Source organism: Rhododendron vialii, chromosome 6a (assembly GCF_030253575.1).
Source record: "Rhododendron vialii isolate Sample 1 chromosome 6a, ASM3025357v1".
NCBI lineage: Eukaryota > Viridiplantae > Streptophyta > Magnoliopsida > Ericales > Ericaceae > Rhododendron > Rhododendron vialii.
This window is the reverse complement of record NC_080562.1, coordinates 6,252,744-6,276,935: the sequence shown is the minus strand read 5'-3', so window position 1 is coordinate 6,276,935 and position 24,192 is coordinate 6,252,744. Positions and strand designations below refer to the sequence as shown.

At 38.3% G+C, this 24,192-nt stretch overlaps 1 protein-coding gene and 1 long non-coding RNA gene across 2 annotated transcripts; both read left to right on the top strand.

Annotated features, from left to right (window-relative positions):
• The first annotated feature begins 9,610 nt into the window (after positions 1 to 9,610).
• On the top strand, positions 9,611 to 12,115 carry LOC131331221 (subtilisin-like protease SBT3). Its single transcript, XM_058365106.1, has one exon. It carries the CDS (start codon positions 9,738 to 9,740, stop codon positions 12,012 to 12,014), a length of 2,277 nt encoding a protein of 758 aa, XP_058221089.1. The 5' UTR covers positions 9,611 to 9,737; the 3' UTR covers positions 12,015 to 12,115.
• Positions 12,116 to 16,787: 4,672 nt separating this feature from the next.
• LOC131331220 (uncharacterized) lies at positions 16,788 to 23,616 on the top strand. The gene is made up of 3 exons (XR_009201335.1): positions 16,788 to 17,309; positions 17,411 to 17,441; positions 23,290 to 23,616. It is a non-coding gene; the product is annotated as an uncharacterized LOC131331220 (long non-coding RNA).
• The last annotated feature ends 576 nt before the right edge of the window (positions 23,617 to 24,192 follow it).

The window sequence follows — 24,192 nt, the reverse complement described above, 5'->3', positions numbered from 1 at the left end:
CCTTGGACATATTCTCAAGATTTCTTTATATGCGTACACAAGACAGAGAATTTGAAACTCAGAATTATATCTTTTGCCTGAAGTGGATAGACCAAGCATCATCTTTGGGTTCTAAGGATAAAGGATAGAGAATCTCGAGAACCTCTTGGCATCCCCTGATAAAATCCTCTTGGTCTTTTTTGCTATGTAACCTAATTAGTATAATATTAGAATCTAAAATTAGTAAGGGCCTGCTTGGCTGCTTGATTTTTGCCTTCTGGATTGTGCAGTTTTTGCTTTTGGGTGTTTAGAGTTAGCCAATCTGAGAATGCATTGTGGTTTAAAATGCAGAATCTAAGAATCAACTCAACCCTTTCAGATGTAAATGTTTCCATTTCACAAATATTTGTGTTCCATATTTGAAAGTCTCCCTCTCCAATACTAGCCAAACTGGACCGAGCCAATTGATTTCAATTTCAGAGAACCCAATCCAAGTTACTTCAAAGTCCACACCGCATCCCATTTTAGGCCTAATGACTAAACCAATTTACTTTGAAAACCCATTTCATTGCAGATAGAACAAGTCGCCATGTATGACCTGTTACTTAGCAAAGACAATTCAAAGGATTCCTCACTTAAAAGTTGCAGGAATGGATGCTGAATACGCATTTGTGACAACTATGTACTGGTGCTTTGCTTGAGAGCATCACTGGATCTCAGGGCGGATATTTGGGGTCCGGTATCAAATATAGTTAGGCCGAAATACGTACAACTTTGAAATCATTCGACCAATTTTGCCAAAACAATTCTACTGTACAAGTCAATTTGGCTATAGAAATTTGGCTCTAACAGTTTGAGATAGATATGTACCATCACACCACAGAATAGCTTTAAACTCAGTAAAGTTCCTAAAAAGCTATATATATTTTTCTATTTTACCTATTTAACTTTTTTAAATGCACACTGCACTAGACTCTCTAACAGCAATATATCCCTAGCCTCCTGATCCGCAATTTCCTCCTCCTCCATTTCGATAATTTTGTTTAAATTAAAGCTCTTACTCCTTCTAAATTTTATCCTAGCAAGGCATTAGAATCCATCAACTTGCGAGCATTCTTGATTAAGACAAAGTTCCTAATATTGTTAATATCAATGGAAGATAAAGAAGAAGAAGATACCCTCCTTCCCTTTATTTTTAACTTTGGACGCCTCTAGCCCAAATTCAGAAAGGAGTTTCTTCCACGTCACTACTGTTAATGAACATTCGTTGTGCGCAGATGTTACAAGGTTATAATAGTCATGTTGTGATTTGTATGCAAATTTTCTTAAAATTTTAAGGTGATTCAAGATTGTGCATACAACACAATCTCAAATACGAACGTTTATTATATTGCATAATTTTACGGGAAAGTCTACAATACACACCCCTTAAAAGGGTGTACCATATGCACCTATTTTATGGTTCATTCATAACATTTTAGCATGTTTCATAACTTTTGTTATATAATTCATAACTTTTCAGCAGTACGATTCGTAACATTTTCATTATGATTCATAACATTTTGGTGTATATCGTAACTTTTATACGATTCGTAACTTTTTAGCAATACGATTCGTAACATTTTCTCTATAATTCATAACATTTTGGAGGGTGCATATGATACACACCCAAATAAGGAGTGTGTATTGTAGTCATTCCCTAATTTTACATACAATATGTGTCTTTTTATGCTCGAGTATAGTAGTTCAGATTTAACAAGATGACTTAATCTTCTTGAGAGCCAAATTAAAGGCCATTAAACTCAACACTCAGACCTACTGAATCCATTCACATCAAAGGATTATATAGGAATTGTGGAAACATCCCTCCAAACATAGAAAACATAAACTTATATTTTCAAGATGATAATTAATAAGACCTATGATTTGACTACAAAAATTAGGAAGACTCTTTGAATGACTAAATGACACTAAGATTGCTGCCAAATGAAGAAATATTTAGGCCATCAAATTGGGCCTACAAGGAATCATTGAACTGTTTGTTTTTAACTTGGTCCACTGTCAGCCGACACTACTATAAAAATAGATAAAGACCTCGGTCATTTGGCGTGATCTTTCACTTTTAATCTCGCATTCAAAACCGTGGTCTATCAAGGTGTAACTAAAAGTCCCTATCTTTTAACCACAGGATAAAAATCGTGATTAAAACTCATTAAAACCGTGATTAAAAATTACAAAACCGTGACCTTTAATAGCTTAACATCTCAGTTTCATTATAAAACTGTAGTTGTTTAGAGAGTAATAATCTCAGTTTTTGGAAAAACCGAGATTAAAAGTGACGTTTTCCTAAGGGGAAAAATCCCACTTTATTTATCCTGTTGGGTTTTGAACCTAAGTCTCTTGAGTTTTGCATAGAAACTTCAACCAACTGCACTACACACACTTTTCAATATATAATTGAAATATTTAATATATAACATATGCTTTTAACATTAAAATATATTTCGAACATCATTTTGAACATTTAAATATTAAAATTAGAAATTTTGATAAACATGAAACTTGTAGCCCTTTATGTTATTGTTCAAACCCAATTTGAATTATCTCAATTAATGGAGTTTTGAGCATAGAGTTATATATACTCGAAATACATTTGGTGATGAAACGCAACCTTCATAAATTTTGTCACCAAAGGTACCCATTTGGTGACGAAATATATTTTCATCGCCGAAAGTACCCCATTTTTTGACGAAATATTTTTTTGTAGAATGGTTGAGATTGACATTTATTTAGGAGTATTGCGCGCGGAGTCGACTAAGAGGTAAGCGACTTTCAACTTTTCCTATATAAGAGCTTTCATCTCAAGTCTAAAAAAAATTGTGATGTATTCTCTAACTGACTATCTCAGTTTCTAGATGATTGAGATTAAAGGTTTCTTTTTATCTCAGTTTTTCCGAAATAAGATATATTCTTTCATATACAATCTCAGTTTTTCAAAAACGAGATCTATTCTTTAAGTTACAATCTCACTTTTAGATTATTGAGATTAAAAAATCTTTTTATCTCAGTTTTTTTGAAACGAGATATATTCTTTCATATATAATCTCAGTTTTTTGAGAATGAGATCTATTCTTCAAGTTATAATCTCACTTTTTAGATTACTGAGATTAAAAAATCTTTCCATCTCAGTTTTTTTAGTATAACTGAGATTAAAACTATAGTCCACAACATTTTATTAAGCTTTTACAAAAAGTGAAATCTTTTTAATTTTTGGACCGTGATCTTTATACAATTTTGTAGTAGTGCGAAAACCTCCCATCGTTGCTTCATTGTCTAGATGACCAGGAAAATAGGGTGCAGAGCAATTCGTCCTTTACATGATCAAGGAGCTCCTAAATGCACACCAATATTCTCTCCACACCGACGTTCCCGCCCCGTTGGCTAACGTGCATGGCTGGTGCTTCTATCATCTTTGGTCCTCCACTGCCAGTGATCTGCTATGCTGGCGCCTTTCCCTTACCCTCCTCTCCCATCGTCCTCTGTAATATGCTACGACTTTTTGTTACCACTGATCTATAACGTTGGAAGGTGTGTGTCGAATAGAGTTGTTGTGCCTTCAGAATCTTCCAATAACTGGAATTTTCATCCAAACATGGTTGAAAGGAGGGACCATAGGTATCACACTGTCCAGAGTTTTCCAAGAATAAAACAGATTTGATGGTCTTTTGGTAGATGCAAGATTTTAGTTATGGAGTGACAAAACGTAAAGAATTCCTTTTGTAAATAATTAAAACACTCTACAGAATAAATATTTGGTTAAAAACTTATCAGATCTAATTTCTTCTGTTTTATTGAGCTATACGATTTACTAACTTACAAATTTAAATGAATTTTTATTTTTTCCGGGCTTGTAGTATACAATTAATTTAAGTGCATATTTTGAACCCCCAGGTGGTTCGCTTAAACCTCCTCAAAACGGACAGGGGGATGCTGCAAAGCATTTCTCTGCAAGTTGTGCCGAGCGGTCAATCCGACCGTTTATCTCGACATAGACGACTGTGATTGAATCTGATGATCACATATAAATCTGAACTGTACTCATTGCTCAGTTAAGATTCGAGCCGTCAATTATCGAGATGAACGGCCAAATCGGCTGTTTGCTTGCTTTACAGCTAGCATTACATCACTTTACATACAATATGTGTCTTTTTATGCTTGTCTATGCAAATTTTTCTTCCATGCCCAAGTCGAAAGAAAGACACCCTTATACTATAATCAACATAAATTGACTTAGAAGAGCTAGCAACCCATGATGCTAAAACCGCTGGCAAAATTTGGCTCAAGGAAGAAAATGACTGAGGGCGACAGATGACCAAACAATTCAAATCTTTCTTTTCCAAGAAGGTTCCCTCTTTCTTTTTCTACTAGCATACGTCCAAAGTTTTTTGGTTCACTTACATGCACCGTGCCAGTACAACAATTATTACTTTGTATGTCCATCAAAGGGATTTCGATTTAAAACGTTTTACCTTGTGGTTTGGCCAAATTAAAATAAATACGGTAATATTTTTTTATCGGCAAAAGTGACATTTTATTAGGGGGAAGGGAAAGGAAGTCCAACCAATCATACCACAATCACAATTGTGATGGCACCACGTGTGGAATATCATTTTTTTCCTTCTTCTATCCCAATTAGTTTATTTGCCTCTGGTTAATTAGAGCATATCTAAAGGTGGAGTTGTTATTTGACTAGTTTTTATTATATAAAACATACAATTATATAATTTGAACAGTCCCATTTTTTAAGGTATGGTAATTTTGTTACAGTGGTGGATTACCTATTTTTCACCCTCGCCAATTCTCGTTCGTGAAAACTATTGGATTTATGGAGCCTGATTCACTCTTTCAATCGCCACTTCGTTGAACTTTGTCGAGTTTGTGATCCATAGGTTTTCTTCATTCGATGTATTGTGAAAGCTTTTGTGAATTGTAGATCGATGCACTCAACTGTAGAACTTAAGAAATCACAGAAAATTTGTGTTCTTTTCATGATTATTCTTGTGCGCGTTGTATGTGATGATGTGGTTCGACAGATTTCTTAACAATAATATGATTAGCCCTAACATTTTAGACACGAAACCACCATTGACGGATTTAGCTGTACAACTGTTAGCCTTGGAATTATTGTGCCACAAAATTTAGCAATTACTCAATATAATAGGCCGAATAACAGGCCAGGAGGACCACTTTTCAACTCTCTTTTGTGGGATCAATAACAGAAATAGAAACTCAAAATATCTTTATTAATTCGATTGAGTTAGAAGCTCTTACACGTCCATGCATGAATGCACATGGTGGGTTCCAAAGGGTTTTGCCCTGATTAAAAACCTTGGCCAATAATGTGTGGACCAATTAAAGCTAGCCACGTCATGTTTGCATCACGGCCATATTCTCATCGTTTCATTGAACATTCCAATCCAAAGAAGATGAAAGCAGTGGGACAGTAATTTTTCATTTCGGCCTGCCCAGTGGCGTAGCCAGAAAATCGCACCAATGGGGGTACAATTCATACACGCGACTTTATTGTGAAAAACAGAAAATTATCTTTCTCCTTTTTACGACTTAACATGCCTTGATTTTTCTTTTGCACTATTTATTCAAGACTTATTTCTATTTAAAAAGTGTTTAACTATTAGATAATATTAAAATAACAAGAAAAAAAATAAAAATATCATATCTTGCAGATAAATTTATAAGTTCCCTAATGGTCTAAATGAATCATCTTCAAATACAAAAGAGAGAGGTCTTATTAAAAGATTTAAGAAGAAAAATAAAGACATAAGGGAAAGGGCGAAAAGGAGCGTCGCTTGATTTGCATTTTCTGATAAGACAATAATCCATATTTATAATTCCTTGAACACGTGGTGCTTTGGAGGCGAATGTTAAGTGAATGGAGGCTTTCTTATGAGTAATTTAGTTCTTTAGTGATTAAGGGACCTTACTAGGTTGTGCCCCAACACCCTTCTTCATCACATATTTATATTGGATTCATAGTATTTATTCTTGAGTCTCACACGAATATGTGTTGGAAAAGAACATATTGAGATACCATCTGGTGATGCCCTCAATAATTTTTCTTTTTTCGAACGTGATACACTAAAACTTCTAAGGTTTTTTTTTTACAAATGCAAAAAAAAAAAAAAAAAAAAACAAACAAATCCATCCAGTGGGGGCACATATGCCTCCGCCACTGGGCCTGCCCTTGTCCTTGTTTTTAATCTTTGTACCTTTCAGAAATTAATAAAATTCTTTTGTTGAGGAAAAAAAAAAAAGTGGGACAGTGTTTTGTGTCCTCTCCGGCACTAGTCGTTCTAAAATTTTAAGCTTTATTTCTTCTTTCTTTTCGACACTTGTGCGCCACCGATTATACAACTCAGCACCACGCAGTTATCGACAAGAATTTTACCTCATTTACGTCAAGATCGAAGTTTTGAGTTTCACCATGTGCTCCGAGCATTTTAAAGAAAAGATTCATCCTCGTTAAGTTCCTACAAAAATTAAAACACAAATTTTTGGGCGACAAAATCGATCGTACTAGTATTAATTTACCTATTGGGGATTAACATCATGGTGTCAGGTGTTCTCGGTCTGTTTCTATTCGATTTGTAGGTGCATTTTCCACTAAAGGCTTGATGTCTCAACGGGGGCGGACACAGGCCAGGGTGTCCGTCCGCCCCCTACATAACTTTAAATATTTCACTAATTATACTAATTTTTAATGTTAATTTGAGAAAGTTATAGGGGATTGGTGCCTACGAGTTCCTTAGGTGAAAAATATTCTAAACAATTCGGTCTACATGTGAAAAAAATCTCTAAAATTTTAAGTTATCAACAATCTTTCAGTCATGTGTATAAAATTTTAAGTAGCAACATATACTAACGAATATACTTTTTGTTGTCAATATAGAATATATGTGGTTCGGACTCCCGTTAAGTACAAGTCATATGTATCTCTGTCATGCAATAATGCAATAACATACATGTAAGCTAGATTCATGCATCAACCACGTAGTTGTCCCGGCTGAGGGGGCCCCCGCTCTGGTTGAGGAGGCCCCGCTCCGATCTTACTCCAATGATCGAAAACGTTCACTTTGTAGAGCTCGTCGATTTGAATATGTATGCAAAAAATTAGTTTGATCGGATATCATTAAGTGTTTGAACGGAACACATATAACTTGCCAGTAATGGGTTATAGTAGATTTGATCTAGTGTTTCGGATTCATTTTTTTCAAGACAAAAATGTTTCGATTAAGTACTTAATGATATCCGATTCAAGCTGATTTTTGACGTACTTGTTCAACTCGACAAGCTCTACAAAATGAATGCTTCCGATCATTGAAGAGAGACTGGAGCACGACCCTCTTGACCGAGACAGCAGGCTGCTGACAGCAGCTCCCCCAACTCCCGCAATAAGTGCAACCTATGGCCATTCTTTCTCTACACATCTCGAGAAATTTGAAAAGAGTTGTGTACTTTCTCTTTCACCATAAGCACTTTTTTTTTTTTCCAGATCTTTATTCATCTAAATATATCGCACTATGATTCTATCCATTCATTTTTTCACGGATCCGGGGTGCTGTAGTACACCTCTGTGTAGTATGCATATAAGGCGACACATAATCATCGATCTCATCAATCAATGGTTCAGATTAAAAATAATCTTTTACCGGTAAAAGATATTTATTATTGGTCAAAGTTAAAAAACACATCTCAACCGTTGAATGATGAGATCTACGGCCCGTGTGCCGCACTACACACACACTACACCGAGGTGCACTACAACACCTCCGGTTCCATTTTCCAAATATATATGAATGGGTAATAAACTTAAATTCAAAGGATACTACTACTATTACGAATTAGCAACAAGTCTGGGGTACTTAACCCCTACAAGGTCTTGTTGTAACTGAAATAATATTACATCAGGAGCAACAGAATAAGAATTAAATTAATCCTCCTGATAACCTAAAGCCTCTTTCAACAGAATAAGAATTAAATTAATCCTCCTGATAACCTAAAGCCTCTTTCGCATCAAGTCCACACATTTGTTCACCTCATGAGGATCAAATCTCAACTCCACCAACCACTTGCACTTTTTTTTCCCAGATCTTTATTCATCATCTAAATATGTCGTACTACAAAAAAAACACCTAAAAAAACACTCCAAATCTCAATTTCATAGTTTCCAATCAAATTTTGATGATCTAAACTATTCAATGTATGCAGAATGTGATTTTAAGAGTGACTACGAGAAATTAGCAAAAAATATGACCGAAAAATGCTTATTTTGAGCAGTTTTTAATTGAATTGTTCATCAAATCTAAGCTAAAAACTACTAAGATCAAGCCTTTCCCGGTTATTTTTTTTGTTAATTTCTCGTGAATACCCTTAAAATCACGTTCTGATTACATTGAGTGACTCGGATCATCAAAATTTGATCGGAAACTATGAGGTATTTTTTAGATGTCTAATTAATTGTCCCCGAAACTGCCCCGATCATACTATGATTCTATCGATTCATTCTTTTCACATATATATATGAATGGGTAATAAACGTAAATTCACATGACTTAAGGACAAAAAAGGGCGTAACTACCATGGCCATGCAGAATAATTTATGGAGGTAGTATACATCAGATTGTTTTTCAATATCGTTTTTAAACCATTTGTGAGTAAAACTACATCCGTATTTGGAAGTTAAAATCAATTTGTTGGTGGGTCAAAAGACTCAAAATGGGAACACCAAGTAGTGTGGTTGGTTTCTTATTCTCCCTATTAAGCGAGAGGTCCTGAGTTCGAGATCTCATGGAGTAGGTGTCAGGGACGGAACCCGGATTTTGTGAACTTGGGGGCCGAACTATAATGAACAAGATTTTGAAATTTCAAGGTTCGAAAATTTATTAGTTTGTCTAGTTTAGGGTTTGAAGGAGGTTTTTTGGATAATAAGAGGAGAAGAATAGAAAGAGAAATGAGATTAATAATCGAAAGAAAAGCCTATGAGAGACCGTGTGCAGAGAGAGAGAGAGATTGGATTTTGGGATCCAAAATGAACACATTCTTAAAGCATGTAAATGTTTAAATGACATCCAATTCAAAATACAACATCTAAGTGTTCTTAACAAATAAAAAACAACTAATATTAACATTGAAATTTAAAAAAACAAAACCCCGAAAAAACGTGGGGGCCGTGGCCCCATGTGCCCATGTGTAGTTCCGTCATTGGTAGGTGCTCAACTCCCGTAGTAACTACAAGAAATAACCAACTCCTAACTTTCTATCGTCTGGCAAAAAAAATAAAAACAAAATAAAACTCAAATCATTAGCAACATTGGCATAAGGGTGGTCAGAGCCTGAGATTTGGGGGTTTGTTCCCTTCTAAGATCTCACGTTCGAACTCTCTCAGGTGCTATCAACTCATTTGAACCAGTCCATACAAAATTTTTCTTGGACTTTAATTGGGATTCCTGGCCCGTAAGTGGGCGATGGGATAGGTCTCCGAAATTCGTCGAGATGCATTTCAGCTGGCCTAAAAACCCAATTTATCAAAATAAAAAAAAGAAGTATCATAGTCCTATGGACAAAGTAGTTGCCAGATTGGAAAATTGGAAGAGGGCGAATATCTTGAGTTTCCGTACCTCTTGTTTTCTCTATATAAGCCCTCATCAAAGTACTCTAAATTCAAACAACACGTATCGAAAATGGCTCCTCACTTCCCCTTGTATGTTTTCCTCCTTTCTTTAACAATCCCACAATTCATATCCACTTTGGCCGAATTAGATAATTACATTGTCCACATGGACTTATCAGCCATGCCAAAAGCCTTCTCTAGCCACCACACTTGGTACTTGGCCACCATTTCTTCGATACTGGATAACACCAGAGCCGCCGCCGCGGCTTCCACCACCTCTTTGTCCTCCTCCTCTAAGCTCATCTATGGCTACAGTAATGCCATCCATGGTTTTAGTGCCAGTCTCTCTCCCTCCGAGTACGAAGCGATAAAACAATCCCCGGGTTATGTTTCTTCCTATAGAGATATGCCGGTTAAAATCGACACCACTCACTCGACCGAATTCCTTGGGCTAAAGTCGGAGTCGGGTACGCTGCTAGCGGCACAACAAGGAAAAGGTGTCATAGTCGGCGTGATCGACACGGGGATATGGCCAGAGAGCAAGAGCTTCGACGATGTTGGAATGACTGAAGTGCCCTCAAGGTGGAAAGGAGAGTGCGAAACCGGCACCCAATTCAACTCCTCAATGTGCAACAAGAAGCTCATTGGAGCTCGATTCTTCAACAAAGGCCTTCATGCAAAATCCCCCAAATTGGCCTTTTCGATGAACTCCACACGGGACACCGAAGGGCATGGCACCCACACTTCTTCCACGGCAGCCGGGAACTACGTCGAGGGCGCGTCGTATTTCGGCTATGCTTCGGGAACTGCCCGAGGCGTGGCTCCGAGGGCTCACGTGGCCATGTACAAGGCCTTGTGGGATGAGGGTTCGTACACATCCGACATCATCGCCGCAATTGATCGGGCGATGATTGACGGCGTTGATGTTCTCTCCCTCTCCTTAGGCTCAGACGGTCTCGAATTGTATGAAGACCCCATCGCCATAGCTACGTTTGCAGCTATGGAGAAGGGTATTTTTGTCTCTACATCAGCCGGAAACAGGGGACCCTCCATTGCATCACTCCACAATGGGACCCCTTGGGTCCTCACTGTCGCTGCCGGTACCATGGACCGCGAATTCCAAGGGCTTATTACCCTTGGCAACAACGTTTCAATCTCAGGCTCTTCTCTTTTTCCAGGGAATTCAAATCCATCTCAATTCCCACTTGTTTTCATGGGTTTCTGCAATAATTCCGAGGAATTGAAAAATGTTGGGCACAAGATTATTGTGTGCCAAGACAAGGACGATTCCCTAGGCGAGCAAGTTTACTATGCCCAAAATTCAAGTGTGACCATGGCGATCTTCGTTACCAACACGAAGGATTTGGAATTCTACATTCAGACCACATTTCCCGCAATTTTTCTCAATCTTGAAAAGGGAGAGATTGTTTTGGACTACATCAAAAACGGTGACGACCCAACGGCGAAAATCGATTTTCATCAAACCGGACTGGGGACTAAACCAGCTCCTAAAGTGGCTAGCTATAGCTCAAGAGGCCCATCCCCAAGCTGCCCATTTGTGCTCAAGCCTGACCTTATGGGCCCAGGCTCATTGATTCTAGCCGCATGGCCTCCAAATATTCCAACGGCGGATTTGGCCACCGGGCCGCTTTTCAGTCAGTTCAATATCTTGTCGGGCACGTCCATGTCCTGCCCTCATGCTGCAGGGGTCGCAGCGCTTCTCAAGGCAGCTAGGCCTGATTGGGGCCCGGCCGCCATTCGTTCTGCCATGATGACCACTTCTTACTCGAATGACAACGATTTCAACCTGATTAAAGACCTTGGAAAAAATGACAAGGTTGCTACTCCTTTAGCCATCGGGTCCGGCCATGTTGACCCAAACAAGGCGCTAGACCCCGGTCTCATATACGACGCGGACGTCACAGACTACGTGAATCTTCTTTGTGGATTAAATTTCACTGCAAACCAAATACAAACCATCACGAGGGGGAATCCTTATAATTGTACGAACCCGACTTTGGACATCAACTACCCTTCTTTCATTGCGTTTTTCAATGCAGATGCGCCCGAAACTGTACAAGAATTTTCTCGTGCGGTGACCAACGTTGGAGCGGGAATGACGAATTACATGGCGAAAGTGACACCAATGGAAGGTTTCATGGTCAAGGTTGTGCCTGAGAAACTGGTTTTTAGAGAGAGGAGTGAGAAGCAGAGCTACAAGGTGAGTATTGAAGGACCGAAAACGATGAAGGAGGGTACGGTGGCGTTCGGGTATCTGACTTGGGTTGAGGTTGAGGGTGACCACGCGGTTAGAAGTCCGATAGTGGCATTACGTTTGAGTTCATAAGTGTTAAAATATTTACACATGTTTAGCCCGCTTACAAAGGAAAGTCTGGCTACACGTGAGGAGACGTGTTGAATGTATAAATAATAAAGTTGTCTTCTTCTCTAACAGCTTAAACTTTCAGATGAATTGGTAGTTAGCAATATAATACTAATAAGTAGTTAGACAAACCTTATTGTCAGTGTAATCTTCCATCAACATTTTCTTAAATTGCGTTGTCGTATACAAAGGTCACGGGAAGTGTTTCTACAATGGTGATGGGACGTCCACGTTACATTATTTGATAAAATCGAGCGTCCGGGCTGAGTCAACTTACGCACACTTCGATTAATTGTGGAGGCCCAATTTCACAGCCCTACATTAGAATATTTGAATAAGAATAAAGTAGCATGCGTAAAATATTAAAAGAATACTCCACGCGTGCAACATGATAGAAGAGAAATTTTTGGGTGTTGAGCGGGTACCACGTGGCGGTGCTAGTTGGCAATCAATCCCAGTCATCTAAATGTGTTTTGGACGGCCCAAATTTATATCTTCTCTCTCCCTCCACCCAACCACTCTCTCTCCTCTTTTTCTCTCTCTCTAAAATCACCATCATTGACAAATTTAGTTGTACAGCTAGTGTTCCACTAAGTCTTCTTAAAAAATAGGAGTAAATACTTATATGCATTTTTAAAGCTTAAAAATAATGGACTTACAAAAATAAATTTTTTGTGCAATATGAATTTTCAGAAATGCTATGAGTACACCAACCACGTACGGATGTTGCACGACGCATGCACACACAATTGGCAGTACAAGTGGAAAACAAAACTGGGCACAAGGTGGCTCCCACTCTCCACTCTCTCCTGTTTTGAATCAGTGAAAAAAATTAAGAAATTTCAAAATCTCGGACTCGGAAAGCTTTAGAGCTAAAAAAATTTCTCTTAGGGCTCTCATTGAAAGCCTTAGAGTTAAAAATTAATTATGATCTTTTAGGATAAAATGATCAGAAAAATAAGATCTTCGTATTTGTTCAAACATATTGACAATTAGAACTCACTTAATTTTTTTAGACCGTTTATATATTAAAAAATATAGTTAAAAAATTAAGTGTTCCAATTTTCAATACGACTAGTGGGAAGATCTTATTTTTCTGATCATTTTATTCTAAAGGGTCATAATTAATATTTGTCTTTAGGACTTTCATAATTAAATATTTGTTCTTCATTTGATTCTATATATTGTTTTCTTAGGGCTCTTATTGAAAGCCTTAGAACTAAAATTTAATTATGACCCTTTAGGATAAAAAGATCAAAAAAAATAAGATTTTCACATTTGTTCAAACAGATTAAAAATTGGAACACTTAATTTATTTAGATGTTTATATATTAAAAAAAATTAAGTATTCTAATTTTCAATTTGTTTGAATCGATGCGAAAATCTTATTTTTCTAATTATTTTATCTTAGAGGGTCATATCTAATTTTTAGTTCTAAGGCTTTCAATAAGAGCCCTATATAGAAGAGAACCTTTTTTTAGCTCTAAGACCTTCCGAGTCCGAGATTTTCAAAAAATTTGAATTTTTTTCGCTGATTCAAAACAGGAGAGAGAGTGGAGAGTGGAGAGTGCGAGCCATCGTGTGCCCAATTTTGTTTTCCACGTGTATTGCCAATTGTGTGTGCATGCAACATCCGTATGTGATTGGCGTACTCGTAGCATTTCTGTGGATTTTATTTGATAGATGTCAATGACATCTTTTGAATGGTGCAAAAAAAATCAAAAAATCCTTTTCGTAAATATATTATTTTTAAGTTTAAAAATTATAAATAAAAACTTATTTCTTAAGAAGGCTTAGTGGTAGCCTGGAACTTATTGTGCCACAAAATTTAGCAATTACTCAAACATAATAGGCCAAATAACAGAGGACCACTTTTCAAATTTTTTTTTGTGTGTGTGCTGAATAACAGAAATAGAAACTCAAATATATTTATTCCATTGAGTTGGAAGCTCTTACACGTCCATGCATGCACATGGTGGGTTCCAAGGGTTTTGCCCTGATTGAAAACCTTAGCCAATAATGTGTGGACCAATTAAAGCTAGCCACGTCATGTTTGCTATTATAGCCATATTATTATTGTTTCATCATGACTTTCATTATTTGTGTTAAAGAACATTCCAATCCAAAGAAGATGAAAGCAGTGGGACAGTGTTTTGTGTCCTCTCGGGCACTCTTTTTGGGACTTAAGAGTGAGATCTTGTTCCTATTTCTTTTCGACATTTGCATGCGCGCCAACAACTATACAACTCAGCGTACCGCACAATTATAGATAGAATTTTTATCGTACTTACGTCCATATTAAAGTTTGAGTTTCACCACGTGCACAGGGCGTTACAAAATTTTTTTATCCTTGTTACATAGCTACAAAAATTTAACTCAATTTTTTGGGCGAGAAAATTGCAGTATTTAATTACCTATTGAATTAGGAGTAACATTTTGGTGTTCTCGGTTTCTAGCTATTCTATTTATGGGTGCATTTTCCACTAAGGCATGTCTCAACGGGGGCGGACACATGCCAAGGGTGTCCAGCCCCTACACAACTCCAAATCTTTTTACTAACTATAGTATTATTTTTTTATGTTAATTTGAAAAAGCTATAGGGGATTGGTGCTTACGAGTTCCTCGGGTGAAAAGTATTTTTAACAATTCGGTATATGTGTGAAAAAAATCGTTAACTAAATTTTTTAAGTTATCAACAATTTTTTTAGTTACGTGTATAAAATTAAATGACGGTTATGTCTACACGCACAATCTCATCTCTTTTTTAGACATAGCAAATAGCAACATATACGCAAAGATGGGATGTGATCTGAGAACCGGTAGTCGATTATTGAAGTTTTTCGGCCACTGACGACTAGACGGAGAGATTGCAGCAGTGGGCATCAATGGTCTTTGAACGGATGGAGTTTGAGGAAGAAAAAGATGAGGGGGTGAGAGAGATATAGTACATGTGAGATGGGGAAGAGAGAGCGTGCCTCTATGTGATTTAATCTCAACCATCCATTTCGATGGTTGAGATGCAGTGTCAAAATTTGTGTTAAAACTAGTGTCCCTTGAATCCTCCCCTATATATATATATTTTTCCCCTTCAATGTAGAAATATATGTGGTTCATACTCCTGTTAAGTACAAATCATCATCTATCTGTCAACGTGTCTCAATCCTCTTTCAACCGCGTGCGGTGATCTGATATGGAGTAACTATCATATCAGAATCATGTATATGTCACTGTGTCTCAATTCTCTTTCAACCGCGTGCGATAATGTGATAAGGAGTAACTATCATACTAGAATAAAGTGGCACACGATATGAACACACACTTACATGGATTTCTGGTTAGAAGATTCCGTTCCTTTACGTGAATGTACGGCATACCAAGATATATTCATGCATGCGAGAAATTTTTCAGTGCTGGGTGGGTATATCTCACGTGATACCCGTTCGGTACATTCAAGCCGTCCAATACATTTTTGGACGGCTCGGATTGAAACCCTCTCTCTCCTCCTACCCCAACACTTTCTCTCTTCAAATTTGAGCCGTCCAAAAATGCAATTGACGGCTTTAATGCGCCGATCTAATATATGTGGTTCGTACTCTTGTTAAGTACAAATCATCATGTATCTGTCATTGTGTCTTAATCCTCTTTCAGCCGCGTGCGTGTGATGATGTGATATGGAGTAACTATCATACCAGAATCATGTATCTGTCATTGTGTCTCAATTCTCTTTCAACCACGTGTGATAATGTGATAAGGAGTAACTATCATACTAGAACAAAGTGGTATGCGATATGAACACATAGGCCTGTCAATGAACCGGATCCGATCTTAAAAATTCGATCCAAATCCGATAACGTCGATCCGATAATCCGAATCCAGCAATCCAAATTCAGATCAAATCGGATTCGGATTAAATCCGTTATCAATCCGAATTCGAACTTTATTTTTTAAATTTTTTTTAAAAAAACAGTGAATTTTTTATTTTGAAAAAAAATGTTTAACAAGTTGTATTTTTATTTTAAATTTTTTTTGGGAAAATAATTTTTGTTTGAAAAAAAAATTTTGGCTAAAATTTTTGAAGTAAAAAAGTTTTCGGATCGGATCCGGACTACTACTATCGAATTTGAGTCTTATCGGATCCGGCACATTAACTGGCTTATGAACACACACTTACATGGATTTCTGGTTAGAAGATTCAACTCCTTTACGCGAACGTACGCCGTACCAAGATATATTCTTTCGTGTATGGACCACTCAATTATAAGTGCAACAACATAGTGGATATTCTTGAATGACAGTGTTAGAGATATTATCTTGAATATTCCCCTCCCGATCGAGATCGATGCGCACAAGCTCCTGACCACCCATCTAATTGGAATTGGTCCTGTCATGGCATGGGATCAAAATCTACAGAGGGCCTCACCATTGTCTATGGGAAAATCTTTGGCAGAATCAAAGCCTAGAAAGAGAAATTTGGAGCATCGATCCACAGAGGTCTTGATCGATCACCATTGTCTTGGAGAAAGGAGTGAACAACATCCATATGCGGATCAAAAAAAAAAAACAACATCCATATGGAATCAGACTCATCCAACGAAAATCCAAGAAATTAATGATCACCTCCGAGCACAATCATCAGAGATGCCAATATGATCCTCAATAGAACGGGAACTCAGTTGTCCCGTATTTACCGAGCGTCCAACCAACACTACAACAAAAAAGAGAATAAGTGACGAAATTGCTTGTGAGGAAAATAGATTTTGTCTCCAATTGTACCTGTTGGCGAGGAATTTTTTTTTTCATCACCAATTAAGAGGACAGACAAATTTAAGGTGAGGAAATTTTACTTTGTCACCAAAAATAGTTAATTAGTGAGGAAAATATAAATTTCATCACCTAAAGGATGACAAAATAAATATAAGGTGATGAAATATTTTTTTTCGTCACCAATTTGTTCCCTTCATTATCTGCACAGATGCTTACAACCAACACATGACAAATTAGTTCCTCACAAAAGTAAAGGGTTTGGGTGAGAAATTTTTTTTGTCGTCGTTGAGGGGGGATTTTGGTGGGTGAAAAGGGTGTTGAAAATTTTGGGCGTTGATCCCAAAATTTTGGGTGCTGAAAAGCCCCTTGTTCGTTCTAATTTTTTACACCAAACCCCATCGCCGTCTCTCACACCGCACCCCACTCCATCTCTGCAACTCCATCACTCCCACCACTCCCCCCGCCATCTCTGCAACTCCGAATCTCTCTCTCAAGGTATGTTATTCAACTTATTTCTCTTCTCCTCTATGGATCCCCTTCATCACTTTCCTCCCCTGATTTCTAACCTCTACTGCGTTCCTTTTTTTTTTTTCCAGCGGCATCATCATTCATCAATTTCTGATTCTGGTGAGCTCGCTCTCTCTCTCTCTCTCTCTCTCTCTCTCTCTCTCTCTCTCTGTGGGCGCGCCACCCCGGAAATTTTGCTTGCGAAATTGGGGTGCGACCCTCTTTGTTTGGAAAAGCGCGGCGAAACGCTTCGATTCAGAGTCGCCACTCGGGTTTTAGCGGTGAGAGCACCCAAGAAACCGAACTCGAAAACGTTTGCCACGTTTGTTTAATTTTTGAAAAGGCTTGTAGACTGGACCGTCGTCACCTTCGATATCTGAGGTTCGGGAGCCAGGTTACGAGAGGGGAAGGGTTTTATGGCACCCCTCTCGCCCAATCCGGAGATCGGTCTCTACTCGGGCATTTTGTCAAAAGCGCTTGCATTTCTCTCTCATTTGATCATTTTCTTTTAGCCAGTTAGGGCGGGGGAACAGATAATGGGGATTAAAGCATTATAGCAAGTTGTGATTTATGTGACAAAATGTTTATGAATGGCTTGATTGCAATGCTAAATATAGATTGAGAACAAGCACTGAGCAAACTGGACGAATTGCAGTATGCCGCCCCGCAGGGGCATGAGCAAGTTCTACCAGCATGCACTGGCCGAGTCACTGCATGTTGATTTGACTTGCGCACGCCACAGGGAGACTGGCGTACTCCACTCATCTAGTTTCACAGTCCTTATTTGCAACCCTCTGGGCTCTGGAAAAGGGCCAGCGCACACCCAGGACAAACCATGCAGTTAAATAAGCAGGACTTATATATTTACAGACAGATGAGATGGCTTGAAGCCATGAAAATAGACAAGAAACCCCCTAAACAGAGTGGGGACAGGAAGGAGGCCAAGACTAAACTAAGATGCGAGGGCCAGCCACTGGATCCTAGCTTTAACTGCCGTACGCCAGTCATGGATTGTCGTACGCACGTGTGCCCCTAATCCAGTGCTTGGCTTTTGCATCATTTGGGCTCCGGAACATGACCAGAAGGGGCCTTTTGAATAGACAAAGAGTAAGCAATAACCTTTATCTAAACAGTAGTAAACACACAGAAAATAGTAAACTGGTTATTTAGCATGCAAGGGTGATTGACAGAAAGATAAAACAAAAGGAATGACGATCCATGGTCCCCACGCTAGTTGTGCTCGTACTGCCATGGCTGGCGTACGGCATATAGGAACTGGCGTGCGCCAAGTATCGTCGCATACGATTGTTGTATTTTACCAGTTCAAGGCCAGGACTAGTATTGTTTACCAGCCTGGGCCTTGCTGGTTCCCCTCAGGGGCCGAAAACAGAAAGGAAAACAAAGGTGGTATACCTTTTGGGTGTTGAAGTTTGAAGGTGATTTAGAGCCTAAATGGTTGAAGATGGAGGTTGTGTGGTGACTAGATGTCAGTGGAAGTATATGAAAGTATGTTTCTTCCCTTTCTCTTTCAATGGAAGAAGAAGAAGAAAGCAAGAAGAGAGGAGAGGGGAGTTTTTTTTTACTTCTTGATGATGCTAACCCCTTGCAAATGAATGCAAGGGGGGTATTTATAGGGGAGAGAGACTGAGATCAGTCTGGGACCAAGGCCTTGTTTGGCTGGTTGGAAGAGGAAGGAGGCCTTCCATGCATTAAATGCATGGGACTTGGCTTGATGGGGGGTGTAGGAGAGAGGGGGAGCGGGCCTGGCCGATATAATCATCAGGGGCTACTGTGGCTGACGTCAGGGTGGCACAAAAGTCCCGCCCAAGTGGCTGAATAAAGTTGATTTGACTGGGTTTGACTGGCGTGCACCACTACTAACTGGCGTGCGCCGGTAAAAGCTGGGCTACTGGTCGATGACTGACACGTGGCAGATGACTGGTGTACGCCGCCAGGACATTGGCGTGTGCCAGTTTGGTTTTGCTGGGGCTGTTTGGCTCTGGTTTGAAGGGTTTGATATGGGTTTGAAAGAGGCTCGAGACACTCAAAGTTCAAACACACCTTTGTCCTTAAACTGTTTTCGACTAAAATCATCATTGGGGAAAACGAAAGATCGACAAATAACGTTATCTGGACAGTCCAGAATGGGGTGTCTACACTCTCTCTCTCTCTCGCTCTCTCTCTATTTTTCTTGATTAGGTTCCGAATTTCTTACTTTCGAGTATTTGTAAAGCCCTATATCTGCAATCCCGAGTAGATCTTGTAAGCCGCCCTTGATTTCTTCATAAAGTCATTGTAACCTATTCTATGTTTGCTATATAGATTTCCCATACTGTGATTAGTTTATTCTGTAATCAAATTTGTTGGTTTGTTTATCTAATTTGTTCCTTTTGGGTGCCAACACAATAAGAGTGTTTAGCATTTCTTTATTCTGATACTCGTACCCTTATGTCTTATGCCCTAAGTTTTATTAATGGAGCTAACTTCATATTTTTTTTAACGTTTTATATTCTTCAAGTCAAACAGGATTCTAGATAATATAGGAGGAATAAGGGTGGGGCTATGGCTGCTTGGGGGCTGTTTTGGGACTGGTTTTAGAGATGATTTCAGAGTTTATTTCATCTGGTTTTAGGGGTTTTTTTTTGTAGGGTCTTGGGGGGGTTTTTTTTCCCCTTCATGTAGGCATTTTTCTTTGGACTATATTCTTTTCTTACTCCCATAGCTTGAGAGAGCATGTATTGGTAATTAGCAGTCTATATAGAGGAGATGGGTTAGGAGTAATAGGGACAGCCTATATGGGGTACAGGGAATTGTCCTTAATTGGACAAAGGAATTCTAAATTTTCGCCATTAACTCAGAACATTCATGTGGTTTAAATAGAATTCAGAGGGTTCAATCGAACCTTCATACTTAAAACTTCATAGGTACAGGTCCTATTTTTGGAAACTAGGGGTTCAGCTAAACCCTTTTATTATATGGTACAGCGGCTACCGCCACCAAGCTTGTACATAGGAACCGCTGAAACAAGAGTAGCCATTGAGGTATAGAAATATGTTGGGACCAAACAATCCTTCGAAATAAAAGCTGTTATGAGTACTGGAAGGCATACTAAATCTTAACCAAAGTGATGTAGCTGTATGCTTCATTCGGCCAGCTATCGAGGAAAGGAAGCTCCATAAATAGGAGCTCTACATGAGGATCCGATTTTTTTATCCCTAGATTATAATCTTGATTTGATGATTTTATGGCTTGGTTAGCAAGTAGAGTTTGATTTGTAATTTTGTGGACTTCTACTTGCTTGCTCCACAAATGATTGGATTGCACAGGGTGTAGTTGAACGTACCCATATACACGTACAATGCCTGCATTACTCCTAACCTATGTTTGTAACTCTCCATCTGCATACAAGAGCCCTAGGAGTACATGAATGCTTCCACAAGAGTCTTTAGTTTCTACATGTCTGATTTTGTTTTGTATTTTTCTTATGCATAGTGGATCTTGATGGTTCCCTCTCTGTTACCTTCCATTCTAATGCTCCGATCTACTTTTCAGACTCGGCAACTTATCGATCCAAATTTGTACTGGTTTGCAATTCCCGATATTAGATCACTACTCAAGGGCCTGTCTCAGGTAAATGATTGCTTGTAGATTTTCTTACACGTGTTGAGCGGTCATTTAAGGGCTTTAACTGGGGACTGGTCAAGCTTTTAGCTTTTGTACCCACAGAGAAAATCACCAACCTTAGAAAATACCCTCAGTGGGTCAGGGCCACTTACCTTTTCTTTTGATTGTTCCTGTGTCCACGTGTCTGGTGCTGATAAATGGACTAACATGACTACATTGGGGGATGTAATGTATAACTAGCATGTGGGCAGTTATTACCAAACAAACAGGTGGGAGGATAAGGCAAAATGTCCATAAAACTTTGTAACAAATTCTAGTTAGTTGTTCCTTGCATAGAAGAAGTGTTGCTGATTGATGTATAAACCTGCAGGCGTTTTCTCAAAACCATTGAGACACCTAATGGTTTAGTTGTTCGGGTCGTAAAGGATTAGCCCAAATAGGACACCGGTGGAAGCTGATCTCACATATTGCATTGTTATTCTTAATTGCTTGTCCGATTTCAGATGCGTTTTAGGTGCTTATGCTTTGGAATGCTAGCTTTAACAGTCCTTTATGAGAGCACAACGATGAAGTTTAAGTTGTGCATGTATGAGATACTAATAATGAATAGATGCAAGATTACATGAGTCAGGCGTTTCCCTCACTAAGCAATTTTGCAGATTCAATTTACAGAGACTTATACGCTAGTATTAGCACCTACCATGTTGGGAGGTGGAAAGTAATTATTTCCTAATTTGTTTGGCTTTTGTCTTTTGGGAATACAATTGAGTCCAAACCTGACTTCGCTACTCAGCACATTTGATTTCTTTGTTTGGATTATTATTGTTTCTATGTCACTCTCAAGGCACATGCTCAAGTCAAGGGTTCCGGTGATGGTTCCACAACAAAGACATGTGAGCTGATGGGTAGCGAAAGCTAGCATTGGCTCAATTGTATTCCCAAAAGAAATAAGCCAAGCAAATTAGGATATTGCTTCCCACTTCCCAACATGGGAGACCATTGTAGTAGCAGTTTGTTTCTCCAAATTGGTGGTTGTTTTTATTGCTATAGAATAATAAAAAATGCATGTTTGCGTCTAGATTCAGACTGATTGTTCCACTTAGAACTCGTACGCTAGGTACTCTGCCTCGAATAATGCAACCTGAAATGATTTAAGATTGAAGAACATTGGATTGGTGACCCAACTATTCTTATTTGACCCTCATTTTCTTCTAAAAGATGCAGTGGTTATACCCCACTAAGTTGCTAAGCAAATTGTAACAAACTCAATTGCCCAAAGGAAAATTTGTATCCCCATGGCGCCAGCACCTTTGGTGGAGAAATCCTGTTGCTCTGAGGCTAACAGTTGAAAATATTAACTACGCAAGACCAATGGTATATTGCAAGCATGCCTACAAAAACTAAATGAAAACTTGGTGGGTTGACATGTTTCAGTTAGTTATTGCATGAAAGATAGGGTCTTCTTTTAAATATCTTACTGATCTCATCACCAATTCTTGAGCAATAAGCTGTGCCAATGTTCTGAACTGCAGTCACATGTTGTTGATTTGATGCCAGCACTTTCCGGATAGCCCTGTAGTCATATAACTCAACTCGACTTGATTTGCGTTTAGAACCTTTAAATATACTGTATCTTGGTCAATAGATCATTTTTCCTTAGCTCAATATTGCATAGTGAAAGTTTACGTATTGTTATATTAATGGTTTTCATAAACTGAGTTATGTTTAAGAGAGCTAACTTTCTTAATCTTGCATTAACGTGAATTGCAGAGACAACACCAAAGACCATTATGAGAACAATAGGGGTCAAAGGTCTTACCCTTTATCACTTGAAATCCCATCTTCAGGTTTGTTGTTTCTGTATTTTGCTTTCTAGCTGCATAGTTTTTATATGGTTTTCTTGTTTTGTTTGCTTGACATGCTCAATTGCCACATTGCCTCTCGACCCATAGAATGGAGAAGAAAAGTGGAAAAATAAAAACAAAAGAATAGTCTTTCATGTCCACTTATTGTTAATCGGTCATTATGTTGTTATGATTTGCAGATAGTGGAATTGCTTAGAGAGATAGAAAAAAGTGTGTTAAGATTGTGACCTAATCAAGGTGAGTTTTCTTCTTTACACTTCTTCTCCTCGAATAAAGAGCTAATTACTTAATTTAGGAGACATCTTATGATTTGGATGTGCCTCTTTGAACAAGGATGTTGGTGCTTCAATTGAGGTCTTGACATGTATTATATATGTGCTTAGTTCTTGAAGTTATTGGTTTGCCACTTTGCCTAATGTTTTATTTTTTACATTGACCTTGGTCTGCATTAGTTTAAAATGTTTGTGTTTATTTTCTAGTTCATAGTTACGCAAAATGTCCAAAGGAGGAAACGTGTTGCTCCAACCTAGTTTTCTATCAACTCATTTCATACCAGATTATGGGAGGAAAAGAAATGAGAACATAAAGAGGAACAATAAGATTTGTGAATCTCATGGGGTGAAAAGTATTGCAACCCCTTATGTGGGATCGGTTCAGCAGCGCAAACGTGTTACTGCTGAAAATGGAAAGCGTACTAGGGTTGAGTTGGAGGATGATGGAAATAGACTTTCATGTGATGAGGATGACCCTAGCCATGACAGTGAGTCGGTTGACTCTTTTGAGCAGGTACAATATATAAGTACACGTTAATGATAGGCAAAAATAGTGTATCTATAAATTTTCTTTCTTTCTTTCTAGTAGTCTTGTTATATGTACATTATATATTTATGCTTGGGCACTCTGTATTGTATTATTGTTGTTTGCTGGCGATATGTTGAGTTGCAGCAGTTATGGAAATTTGTTAGGTATTGACACTTTAGCTGGTATGGACACTGGAGCAGTCACAAACTTTAGTTCAGGCATAACATCTCTAACTTGGGTTCTGTTTCAATTGCACAAAAGGAAAACACATATGCACAAGAGGAAAGCACTTATGTTTCAGTTGCACTTAGTTTTCAACTTTGGTTATATTTTTTGGCATTAGATTTTTCTGCTTGAAGTATAATTTGTCCAAGTTGTTTGCTGCATACTCTGTCTATTGTCCGTCCAAATAGTAATGTTCCAGTTCTGTTGTCAGATTGTTTGCTGCATATGTGTCAATGTTTATGAAGCACAAAATGAAGGCATTACACTTCAATTCATTGATTTTGGCATAAAACTTCAAGTTTACATGATGTTTTGTATTTCTATTAAGAATATCGTACCAATTTTTTCTGAATCTT

Excerpts from the sequence above, each read along its gene's own strand:
- LOC131331221 (XM_058365106.1), top strand. The coding sequence starts at position 9,738 with ATGGCTCCTCACTTCCCCTTGTATGTTTTCCTCCTTTCTTTAACAATC.